This window comes from Erinaceus europaeus, chromosome 9 (assembly GCF_950295315.1).
Source record: "Erinaceus europaeus chromosome 9, mEriEur2.1, whole genome shotgun sequence".
Classification (NCBI taxonomy): domain Eukaryota; kingdom Metazoa; phylum Chordata; class Mammalia; order Eulipotyphla; family Erinaceidae; genus Erinaceus; species Erinaceus europaeus.
This window is the reverse complement of record NC_080170.1, coordinates 47341852-47354528: the sequence shown is the minus strand read 5'-3', so window position 1 is coordinate 47354528 and position 12677 is coordinate 47341852. Positions and strand designations below refer to the sequence as shown.

The 12677-nt window shown below is 37.6% G+C and overlaps 1 protein-coding gene across 5 annotated transcripts in view; it reads left to right on the top strand.

The window, feature by feature from the left end:
- The window catches only part of EDEM3 (ER degradation enhancing alpha-mannosidase like protein 3), a 60061-nt gene that overhangs the window by 6686 nt on the left and 40698 nt on the right, over positions 1 to 12677 (top strand). For 4 of the 5 annotated variants that reach the window (XM_016188463.2, XM_060197826.1, XM_016188462.2 and 1 more), the window contains exon 2: positions 670 to 715. The exons of the other annotated variant lie outside the window; for it this stretch is intronic. In XM_016188463.2, the coding sequence (XP_016043949.1) occupies positions 670 to 715 (46 nt within the window). The remainder of the gene's footprint in view (positions 1 to 669; positions 716 to 12677) is intronic. 5 annotated transcript variants of the gene reach the window in all.

Here is a 12677-nt window from a genome sequence, read left to right as displayed (position 1 = left end):
TCTTTCTCTCCCTTTCTTTCTTTCTTTCTTTCTTTCTTTCTTTCTTTCTTTCTTTCTTTCTTTCTTCCTCCCTCCCATCTTTCTTTTTTTCTTTCTTTCTTCCTTTCTTTCTTTCTCTCTCTCCCTTTCTTTCTTTCTTTCTTTCTTTCTTTCTTTCTTTCTTCCTTTCTTTCTTTCTTTCTTTCTTTCTACCAGAGCACTGCTCATCTCTAACTTATGGTGTTGCGGGGGGGGGGGGGGTGGGCGTTGAATCTGGGATTTTGAAGCTTCAGGCATGAGCGTCTCCATTATGCTAGTTGCCCCTGCCCACCATAATTATTTCTTTTCATGACAGCATACTAACTTTTTTTAAAAAGTGGTATTTGTATGTAGGGCTCAAGGCGAGGCATGTGCCCTACTGGGTGAGCTGTCTTTCCAATCCAGTCAACTTTCTTAAGGAAAATTCTAAGATGGGTTTTATATAAACTGCTAGGAATAGTGAATGATTGATCCAGAGTCAGAAAAGCTTGTCAGCAAATACTGGTATATCCTGGATTGTGCATGCCCCTTTCTAGCTATATTTTCCTTTTGTTTATTAGTATATTTTTTATGAGGGAACATTAACTTTATGAAAGATAGTAAAGAGAATACACCTAACTTTCCCCCCCATTTCTGCTTTTTTAAAATTAGGAATCAAGTCCTGGAAATGTTTGATCATGCTTTTGGTAACTACATGGTAAGTAGAAAAAGCTTATCTTTACATAGCACTTATGTGAACTGATTATTATGTGAGCATAGTAATTAAGAATTTTTAAATGTGGCACACTTTTAAAGGGAGATTTTTTTTTTTTTAAAGTTCCCGTACATATAGGCTAACAGTTCTTGGTAGCTTCTTTGGGAAATAGTGTATTACCTAGTTATGAATAAATTGGATTAGATTATGAAATTTTGTATATAGACAAATCAAGGCAAATGTTGTGAGCTGACCCAGTGAATCTGTGCTTTGTCCTCTAATCCTAACCATCTTAATCTCTTTTTATTTCAATGAAATTTAAAAAAAAGTAAAGAAGGGAAAAGGGGGAAAGCTGGTTCAGCTTAATAAATGTCACTGTGAGAAGGAACCTCTCTTTCCGAAGTGCAGTGTCTTTAATATCCTCTCCCTTATTAGGTAAACAACCGAAAGTCATATGAGTATATGCTTCTTACTGCACAGTGCATCTGCCAAATGAGTTTGTGACAGAGCAGGTACTGAGGGCATTCATCAAGACTTCCCATCCAGTTCCTGTTTGTTGGGAGTCCAGCTGGATGACATTTTATTGTAACTGCTTATCTTCAAGATTTAAAAGAAAGGAATTTCAGCTCCAAAGACTGAACAGAACTAACAGTTTCCTACCTCTTTCCAGTGAAGCCACATATCCCTACAGTCTAATGCAATACGTACTTTACAAATGATCGCTTGTTTTAAGCTATGAGTGTCTTGCAGTATATTTGTGCCGTGCTCAATTTATGTGAGGTTTGCCACCGAAGATTTAGTCTAGAATTCCCACTTCCCCTTTTCATGTTCTCAGCTAACAAACAGTTCTGAACTATGAAGCTTAGGCCAGGTGCCCTCTATTTGTTATTTGAAGTCAGTTCAAGATTTTCCCCCCCTACATCCTATACTCAGAAATACTGTTAGCTTGCTATAGTATAGAATTGTATATGTTTAGTACTTAGATGGCTTTGAAGTCAGAACCTATCTCAGTGGTTTACTAGGTTGGATAGTACACAGGTCATTTAATACCTCTGAGCAGTGTCTGTTTAAAATGGGGATCATTACAAAGGGTTACTGCAAACTGGAATTTTTGAGAACAGACTTTAATTTTTTTCTTAATAAATTTGACTTTTGCATGTCAAATTCTTTTCTGCACCTATGACATAAATGCTTTTTAAATGTCTGGGGAGTTATAATGGTTAAGTTGTTCAGTTTCCCTAAGCCCATTTCTTCACCACTTTAAAATGGGTTGCCTGGCTCACTGTTATGGTAAGGATTAAACAACATAGTGTGTTTGGAACTGTGTCTGGCAAATAGGAAGCACTGTGAATGAGTTTACTGGTGTTGCTGTTAACTCCTACTGCTGCCATCACTACACTATCATTATTCATTCCTTGCCTGAGATTGAAACTGTCCCCTCCCATGCCCCAGTTTCTTTCAATACTGTTTTTGAATATTAGTGCCCTTCCAGTTTTAGGTAAGTGATTTCTTCTCTGCCACCCCTTGGAATTATATCTTGGAGGACTGTCTTGGTTGCTGGTCTAAATATTTACCTTGACCTGTATCTGATAAATCTCTATCCCTAATCAGGGCAGTTTATCCACAGTGAATTGTACAAATAGCTTCTCTTTCCCCCAAATAATATGAAATTTGATGTTTGTTTTTGCATTTCTAATGTGACCTCATATAACCCAAGACATATTTTGAGTATTTGTGCAGAGTTCAGTTTGCAGATTTATTTAGATGACAAAACAACAAAATTTAGGCCATGAAATGCCAGAACCATTTTAAATCTGAGCTCTTAGTTCAGACTTTGTCTCCTACTGTTTTTTCCTAATCAACTCAAAGGTACTCAAACTGTTAAAAGAAAAACCTATACTCAGAATCCTAAAGAGCTGGTGAGCAAGTTTCATTTAACTTAGGGATCTGCTACCTATTAACCACTTTTTGCAATTTGATTTCGTGAGAGCTCAGGTCAAAGAAAATGTGGATAAGTATCATACAAACCAAAGGGTCTCTTAAAATATAACTTCATTGAGGATTCTAGACTTATGAAAGTTTTTTTCTGAATTACTTTATTTCCCTAATCTTTCTTAAGTTTTTTTTTATATTGTGTTAAAATTTATATAACAGAAATTTACTATTTAACCTTTTGGTAAGTGTTCATAAATGTGGCATTATGTACGTTCATAGCATCTCATCTGCCACCACCATCCATCTCCAGAACTTTTTCATATTCCTCATTAAAACTCTACCTCTTTTTTTCTTTTAATTGTTTATCATAAAGAACAATGTCATAAATAAAGTAGTTTAGGAGTGGTACTAGTTGCTGTGAGCAGGGAAAATATAAATTTATATGCTGTGTGTGTGTGTGTAGATTGTGGGACATTGTTCCTTTTAGACCTTTTTACTATTACTTATTTACTTTGAATAGAGACAGAATTTGAGAGGGGAGGGAGAGTTGGAAGGATAGAGACATTTACAGTGCTACTTGATCATTCGTGAAGCTTCCCACCTGCAAGGGGGAACTGGGAATTTGAACCTAGCTTCTTATCTACTGTAACGTGTGCTCTAGCATTGCTCCCCCTCCCAACCCTTTTAGAACTTTTAAAAAATTTTTATCTATAAAAGAAACACCGACAGAAACCATAGGATAAGAAGGGTACAACTCCACACAGTTCCTACCCCCAGAACTCCATATCCCATCCCCTCCCTTGATAGCTTTCCTATTCTTTATCCCTCTGGGAGTATGGACCCAGGGTCATTATGGAATACAGAAGGTGGAAGGTCTGGCTTCTGTAATTGCTTCCCTGATGAACATGGGTATTGACAGGTCAATCCATACTCCCAACCTATCTCTCTCTTTCCCTAGTGGGGCGGGGCTCTGGGGAAGCGGAGCTCCAAGGACACCTTGGTGGAGTCATCTTCCCAGAGAAGTCTGGTTGGCATCATGGTAGCATTTGGAACTTGGTGGCTGAAAAAAGAGTTAACATATAAAGCCAAACAAATTGTTGACTAGCCATGAACCTAAAGGTTGGAATATTGTAGATGAAGATTTGGGGGGCTCTCCATTTTGTAGATAGCTAGTAGGCCTATTTTAGTATATTCCAAAGGCCCATGGCTATACTACTTTTTTTTCCTGAGCCTGACATGTGATATGCAGGTGCACCCAAGTTATTGTCTGGGGAGATGATGTCATGGCTGGAAAAAGGACCAGAAAGCTGGATCAGGGAAGAGAGTAGCTCCCCAAAATGAGAAAAGTATATAAATATTGTTCACTATAAACCCTATCGATTTGATCTGATCTGGGGCCCATATTCAGTTTAGGAGCCTATGTGACCTCTGCATCCTGTAGATATGAGCTTGCATTCTGTGGTCATGAGTAGGAACATTCCAAGCTGCCCCAATTACAGGACCCATCTGCCTCAGGTGGTAGATAGAGTATGTTGTCCAGCCTCCCTTCGGAGGATGGAACATTCTCTACCGTTGCTGTTCCACATTGAGGACAAGGTCCTATGGGGGCCCACAAAGGGGTCTATTGTGTTGTTCTTTTATTATTATTATTATTATTATTTATAAAAAGGAAACATTGACAAAACCATAGGATAAGATGGGTACAACTCCACACAATTCCCGCCACCAGAACTCCATATCCCATCCCCTCCCCAATAGCTTTCCTATTCTTCAACCCTCTGGGAGTATGGACCCAAGGTTATTGTGGGGTGCAGAAGGTGGAAGGTCTGGTTTCTGTAATTGCTTCTCCACTGAACATGGGTGTTGACAGATTGATCCACACTCCCAGCCTGCCTCTCTGTTTTCCTAGTGGGGCAGGCTCTGGGGAAGCAGAGGTCCAGGACACATTAGTGAGGTTGTCTGTCCAGGGAAGTCTGGTCAGCATCATGCTAGCATCTGGAACCTGGTGGCTGAGAAGAGAGTTAACATACAAAGCCAGACAAATAGCTGGCCAATCATGAACCTAAAGGCTGGAATAGTGCAGATGAAGAGTTGGGGGGGGGTCCTCCATTTTGTAGATAGCTAGTAGGCATATTTTAGTTATATTCCAAAGGGCCTGTGGCTATACTGTTTTTTTCTTTCCTTTTTTTTTTTGATGGAGCTTTTAGAACTTTTTTTTTCTTTTTTGCCTCCAGGGCTATTGCTGGGGCTTTGTGGCTGCACTACAAATCCACTGCTCCTGGAGGCCATTTTTTCACATTTTTGTTGCTCTTGTTGTTTATTGTTGTTGTTGTTGTTGTCATTGCTGTCATTGTTGTTGGATAGGACAGAGAGAAATCGAGAGAGGACGAGAAGATGGGTGAGAGAAAGTTAGACACCAGCAGACCTGCCTCACTGCTTGTGAAGCGACACCCCCACTCCTTGCAGTGGGGAGCCAGGGGCTTGAACTGGGATCCTTATACCTGTCCTTGTGCTTTGCGCCATGTGCACTTAACCTGCCGCCCTACTGCCCAGCCCCCCTTTTAGAACTTTTTAAACTCTAGGGGGCCAGGTGGTGAGTGCACTCTGTAGAGTACACATATTATAGTGCACAAGGACCCTGGTTTTAGCATCAGGTACCTCCCTTGCCTGAGGTGGGGGCTTCATGAGTGGGGAAGCAGTACTGTAGCTGTTTCTTTCTTTCTATCTTGCCTCCCCTCTCAATTTCTCTCTACAAAATAATAAATAATAATAATAATAAAGTAAAATAAAAAAAACATTTTAAAACTCTACCAAAATAACCTAAGAATTCTACAGTGTCATCTGATAATGCTTTATTACTACATTGTTTACTCTAGCATTAAGTCAATAAAACCATGCCTTTCTCTTTAAGTACATTTAATTCACAGATAAAAAGAAAATTTCAGTTTTCAGTGTACACTGTGAGCTTTGACAGTTATATATTATGTGTATATGTCTTTATATAGCTCTATATGTATTGGTTTAACTACTACCACTACTGTGAATTTTTAATAATGTGATAATAAATTTATTTTTTTTACTCATTATTATTTTCTTCTTCTTTTTTTTTTTTTACCAGAGCACTATTCAGCTCTGGTTTATGGTGGTGCAGGGGGTTGAACCTGGGACTTTGGAGCCTCAGGCATGAGAGTCTGTGTGATTTGTTTGTTTGTTTGTTTTGTTTCTTCTTGATTGTTCATCATAAAGAACAATATCATAAATAGTTTAGGAGTGGTACTAGTTTCTGTGAGCAGGGAAGATATAAGTTTATATATATCTTATATAACCATTATGCTATCTACCCTCTGCCCTGTTACTTACTTATTACTAGAACAGTGGTCAGCTCTGGCTTATGGGGGTGTTAGGGAGTGAACCCGAGCTGAGACTGTGGAGCCTCAGGCACAAAAGTCTTTTGCATAACCTTCAGTGCTATCACCCCAGCCCATTATTGTGATACAGTATTGTTTCTGTCACCTTCAGAATTTTCTTAATGCTTTTTACAGTTATTTCCTTGTCCTCAGCTTCAAGTTCGGGCAGCCTTTGTGTTTTTGTCACAAGAGTTTTTCCTTTTCTAGAATTTTCTATCAGTGCTTTGATACCATATGCATTCTTTAGGTTTAGGTTTGTTTAACCTAATGCTTTTGAGATTTACCCACGTTGCTGGGTAGCATGGATCTTACATATTGCTCAGGAATCTTCAGTTCATTTGGTAGAACACAATTTATTAGCCATTTACACCATGAATGCACCTATATTTTCATTTATTTCACACACACAAATGGAACTTATGGGTCCTAACCTAACAGTTTGCTTTTTTTCACCAATAATCTAAGGATTTCAGTTGCTTTCTAACACATGATATTTTTCTATCTTTTCAATTTACTTGCATGTGGATTTTCCTGTAAACAGACAATGGGAACTTAAAATATTGATGAGCACAGTCCAATACTGTAAATATATTTTCTTTCTTAGGATTTTTGAACACCTCTTCTCTTACTTTACTGTAAGAGTGCATATATATACACACACATATATATGCTCATACATAGAACACATGTGTTAACCAACTGTTTCTGCTATTAGTAAGGCTTTTTGTCAACAATAGGTCTTAGTAAAGTTTGGGGTGAGTCAGATAATAAGTCTGGATTTTCTACTGCTTAGAGGTCAGTGCACTGAATCCTTGCATTGTTTGAGGTGGAACTATAGTTAGTATAATTAGCAGATGCTCTCTGTAGTAGATGGTTTGTTAAATACCATTTAGTTTATTTAGGTACAAATGTCTTTTTAAAAAAAAAAAAATTTATTTATTATGAGTAAAAGAGAGGTGGGAGAGAGAACCAGAACACTGCTCAGTTTTTGTCATAAGGTGGTTTCATAACCTGTCTGGGGCTTCAGGCATGCACCTGGGTACTCTTAACAGGCTGAGCTGTATCCTTGACTCTAGAAAGAAATGTTTTAATCTCCTTCAGGAGGAAGATGTCTAAGGATCTGAAAATAATTATAACTTGGAGGTAGCTGGGAAATAACTCACCAGTTAGAGGCCATAGTTCACCATGTGTGAGAAGCCAGGTTCAAACCCCTGGCCACCATGCACGAGCACCTGCACAAGGAGTTTCACAGGCAGTGGAGCAGTGTGGTGGTGCATTCCCTTTCTCTCTCTCCCTTCCTCTTTCCCTCCTATTCTGCCCATGACAAGAAAAGAAAAAAAAAGAAAAGAAAAGAAAAGAAAAAAACTTGAGTTCTCCAGGAGTGGAAGAATTTTGCAAACAAGGAGCCCTGTCCATACTCTGGAGGCAAAAAAGAAAAGTAGAAACTATATATAACTTTATTAGAAATTGAATAGATTAGGTTTTTTCAGTATCTCAATTTTGTAAATGATGCTTTTTATTATTATTACTAGTAGAATAAAGTCTCTTCCCTAACTCAGGTTGGTACTGGTTTTACTACAGAGTCATCTTTAACTTGAAAGTCTTAGAGCAAAGCCACATCACCTGAGAACCCTGGTAAATTTAGATTCTGGTATGAAGAGTTTAACATGCCTTATTTTATTTCATATTTTTGCCCTTTTAACTAGGCACCTGGTCTACTTAATTTTTGTAGGATTCGTTTATCAACTGAGTTTCATTTCTGAGTCATGATTATTCAGTGTATTTTGTGACTTTGAGTCAGTCTGGAGTACCTATCCTAGTCTGGCAGTACACTTTGAAAAGGAAGTATTACTGTATCTCAAATAGCCAGGATGTTTGAAACCTACCACAACTGTTTGTTGCCACGTATGCATTGCTCTGGATTTATGCAAACCAACTGTATGCAATTCAATTTGTGGCTAACCCTGCCTGCAAAGCTGTGGTTTTGCTTTTCTTCAAATAAGGGAGCATAAATGTTTTTATCCTTGGTTCAAAACTCCCTTATTTGATTATTCTAGTTTGCAGTTGCTATTAATATTTTTCTTATCAGGGTAAGCATCATGTTCTCAGTTTCATGTTTATTTTCAGAGAAAGGTGTTTGTGTATGCTTATGTTTTGCAAAAATCCTAAAATTATTGAATCTTTCTTAGCTGGGATTTAAGTAGTTAGGGAACTTTTTTTAAAAATCAAGTTGCCATTTGAATGATCTTTTACAAAAGTGTCTTTCAAAAGTTTATAAAAGGATTGCTTTTCTTGAATTACTTCTAAGAGTTGTTTACATGTGTTAAATATGAAACTTAAGCAAAAAATAGTGTGCCTCCTGGGAAATTACAATTCTGTTGTAATTACCTCTGAAAAGGTAGTTGGGAAATTTGACAAGTGAAAGACATGTAGATGTAATTAGGGGTCTGTACTACAATTTACGTGGAGTGGTAACATTGCAAAATGTTGGACTCACAATTTAGTAGCTACATATGAATTCTAATTATACCAGAAACTTTTGCTGCCTGGATTTCTCTCCTCAGGAAATGAATCATCATAAGAGCACTGAACTTTTCTACATACCTGAAGTGTTGTGGTCTTGAATGCTTTCTGTATTCTTTACCTACTTTAATTTCTCTCTCTCTCTCTCTTTTTTTTTTTTTTTTTTTTTTTATCTTTTCACTTTCTATTGGTCATGAGTTTAGTGCTTTTGGCCTCATTTTTTCTGCTCCAAATGTGCTAAGAGTTTGGAATCTAGATATCCGAGTTTAGTGCAAGGCAGTAGGATAAGGTTGGACAAGGAATTAGAAATATTTTTTAAGAATTTCAAGCATTAGGAATCAGATGGATAGATACAGGAAGTCATATTCAAACAAAACATCAGAGAGTCTTACAGACTTTGTCCAGGCCATACTCAGTAAATGTAAGAAGGGTATAAACACTGTCTACAAATTTCTGAATGAACGATGTCTTATGCATTTCCTAACCATGTGGCTTGTTGTAATGGACTAGGTTTTGTCTAACCCAGTCATATTGGAATAATAGCAGTACCGAGGACACTTGGAAAATTAAAACAAACAAACAAACAAACAAACAAAAACTACCTGAAGACAAAGTCCAGGGCACCAAACGATGATTAATCCAAATGAAAACTCAGGAATGCAAAGCCACAAAAAAAAAAAAAAAAAAAAAAAAGGAAAGACAGAAAAAGTGGTGTGACTTGACTTAAGTAGATTTCTAGTTCTTTGGGGATTTGTATTCTAGACCAGAATACAAAACACTGAAAATCCTCTGAGGAGGTTCTGAGTGTACAGAGAAAAAATTCATATAGTAGAACAAATTATTTAGTATATTACAACTACAATATTAGAAACTGAAAATTGAAGTGTTCTTTTCAAAAAACTCATTGAGACATTTGGACAGAGCTTGACTTCATGACATTGTGTAACTGAAAATGAGCACACATCCTTTCTCTTTTCCAGGTGTAGGTCAGCTCAGACATTTTATCCCTTCACACCCATGTACTGACACACTTCTGGGGATTCTTGTAATGGGAAGCTTCTCAGAGGCATCATTTCCTCTGTGACAGCTTCATCGTTTTGTCCACAGCCACTTTCTGCATCTGTGTAGGAAATGTGGCCTTTGCTTCATTCCTCTGAGTAGATGACCAGAGTCTCTGGAATGATGTATCAGCATTCCATGTTCAGCTATTTTTCTTATATCCTATTTATGTTCATTTTGAATTTTACTTTGTTACCGTGTGTGTGTTGTCAAACCATCATGTCAGATTTTCACTGGGTTACAAGAGGCAACACAACTGCTGCTGGCTGGTGTGAACTAAGAATAGATATGTAGGAATTAGTCACTGACCGACTGAAAAGAGTGATCACTGACCATGATGTGCATCTTGTATACACAGTAGCTTGGATTAAAGAACAAGCCCTGTATTTTATGTAATTACTTTCAGTTCTACAACAGTAATTAGAATTTAAATCATGTTCAGGTCTATTTAACTAAAATTTGGAAACTCCTTTGTAACAAAACCATGAACTGTGAAAACTGTGATGCACCTGGTACACCACATGCGCAAGGACCAATGGTCCCTACCTGCAGGATAAGTGGTGAAGCAGCGCTCCAGGTGTCGTCCTTCCTTTTTGTCTCCCCACCTCCCTTCTCAATTTCTTTGTCTCTATCCAAAAACCAAAACAAAATAAACAGTTCCCAGGAGTAGTGGATTCATCCTCTAGGCACTGAACCCCAGAGATAACTCTGGTGGCAATTAAAAAAAAAGAAAGAGAGAGAAAGAAAGAAAAAAGAAAGGAAGGAAGAAAAGAAAAAATGGAAGAAAATTGCTTATAAGAACATAGCTCATAAGCTCATAAAAACTCAAAATTGAAAGAGGAAGAAGGGTATGAGTATTTTAATCCTTTTATTCTTGTTAAGGTTTCAGTAAATAATATCAAATCTGAACTATGTAAACAATGATTTTAACCACTGGGTTTTTCCCAATCACATTCTATTCATATCAGAAACATCTTTTAGGGGCTGTCCCTTGGTAAAGAAAAGAAAATGTTCATCAGGTTTCCATTGTGCCTCTCTTTTTTCTGTTAAGGCTCATAGCATTGAAGTTACTGGCTAACTTAAACTTACTCAGACTTTAAATACCAGCCCCCTACCGACCCTTTGTGCACTGACATAACTCCCATTAAACACTGTCCTGTCTCCCAAGCTCGTGTTGTGGACAGTAATATAAGTAATATATCTATATCTGTATCTATATCTAGAAGTCTATTTCTCTTCCCTCCCCTCCCCTCTCCCCTCCCCTCCCCTTCTTTCATTTTAACCAGAGCACTGTTCAGCTCTGGCTTATGGTGATGTGAGAGATTGAACGTGGGACCTTTGGAGCCTCAGGCATGAGAGTCTCATTGCATAACCATTATGCTGTCTACCCCTACCCTATAAGTCATTTTTTTAAAAGTTCAGTAGTCTACTGTGTCTGTAGTGAATAGCATAGGAGGGAAGATCTTTGCATGTGCTTCTTTTTTTTTTTTAAAAAAAAGTCCTGGGGCTAGAGATGTGCCTCAGCAGTAGAGTAGATGCTTTGTGTGTATAAGATCCTGAGTTCCATACCCAGTGGCACTCTCCTTCAGAAAAAAAAAAAAAAAGAAAGAAGAAACTAAATAAAAAAAAAATGGCACATCAGTACTGTCAAAAAGGATGTGTGTGTGTGTTTTAAGAAAACTAGCTATTATATATGAGAGGAAACAAACCAGACAGGTGCCTAAGATATCATATCTAAGCAAAGATAGATTTTAAGTGGAATGAAACAAAATTATAAGAGTAATATTATCAGAGACTCCAGATAGCCTTTTAAATCATATCTGACATCCAGAAACCATAAAGGAAGAGACTGAACAGATGTCACAGAAACTTAAATGGTCCAGGAAGTGGCATAGTAAATAAGCATTGAACTCTGGAGTGTGAGGTTCCAAGTTCAGTGCCTAACATCACATGCACCAGAGATGCTCTGACACACACACACACACACACACACACACACACTCTCTCTCTCTCTCTCTCTCTCTCTCTCTCTCTTTCTCTCCCTCCGTCCCTCCTTCCCTCCCTCCACTTATCTCAGTCTTTATCTCTCTCAGTCTCTCATTAATGAATATATAATACTAGAAAATGAAACTTGAGGTAACATTTTGCCTGGAGATTGGCAAAATGGAAATCATTGATGACCTCATGTTATTAAGAGTCTTGTAGACAAGAGTGTAATTTGTGTTTTCACTTTAGTAGTAGCTATCAAAAGTTATATATTCATACTGTGACTTGTTGAGTTTGTTTCTAAGAATTTAATCTGTAGACATACAAGCATGTGGAGGCTGGGCACAACCGGTTAAGCACATGTGGTATGAAGCGCAAGAACCTGCATAAGGATCCTGGTTCGAGCCCTGGCTCCCCGCCTGCAGGGGAGTCACTTCACAGGTAGTGAAGCAGGTCTGCAGGTGTCTGTCTTTCTCTCCTCCACTCTGTCTTCCCCTTCTCTCTCCATTTCTCTCTGTCCTATCCAACAACAACATCAACAACAATAATAACTACAACAATGAAAACAACAACAAGGGCAACAAAAGGGAAAATAAATAATAATAATAAATTGGAAAAAAAAGATTCAAGCATATATCCAAAATATAGAGCATGTAGACTCTTCTTATAATATTGTTAATATTGTGAGAATGAGATCAACCTACGGATTTAAGAGAGAAATAAGTAAATCTTGTACCCATATTTGTGATACTGTGTGAAACAGGTAATGATAAGAATATAGACTCTGGAATCAGATTTCCAGGATTTGAATTCTGGATGCGTCATTTTCTAGGTTTGTTTTACTTTTCTAGGATTCAGTTTTCTCATCTGTAAAATGGGGATAACTGAATCCACTTGACTGATAATTAAATGAGCCAAAGTATGTAGAATAGTGGCTAGAGAAAATAAGTACTCAGTAATGGTGATTAATATTGAGTCACCATGTAGCATTTATTAAAAAGAATAAATTGTCCTTATATTCTAGCTCGCTGTCATTTAAGTAAACACTTTTTTTT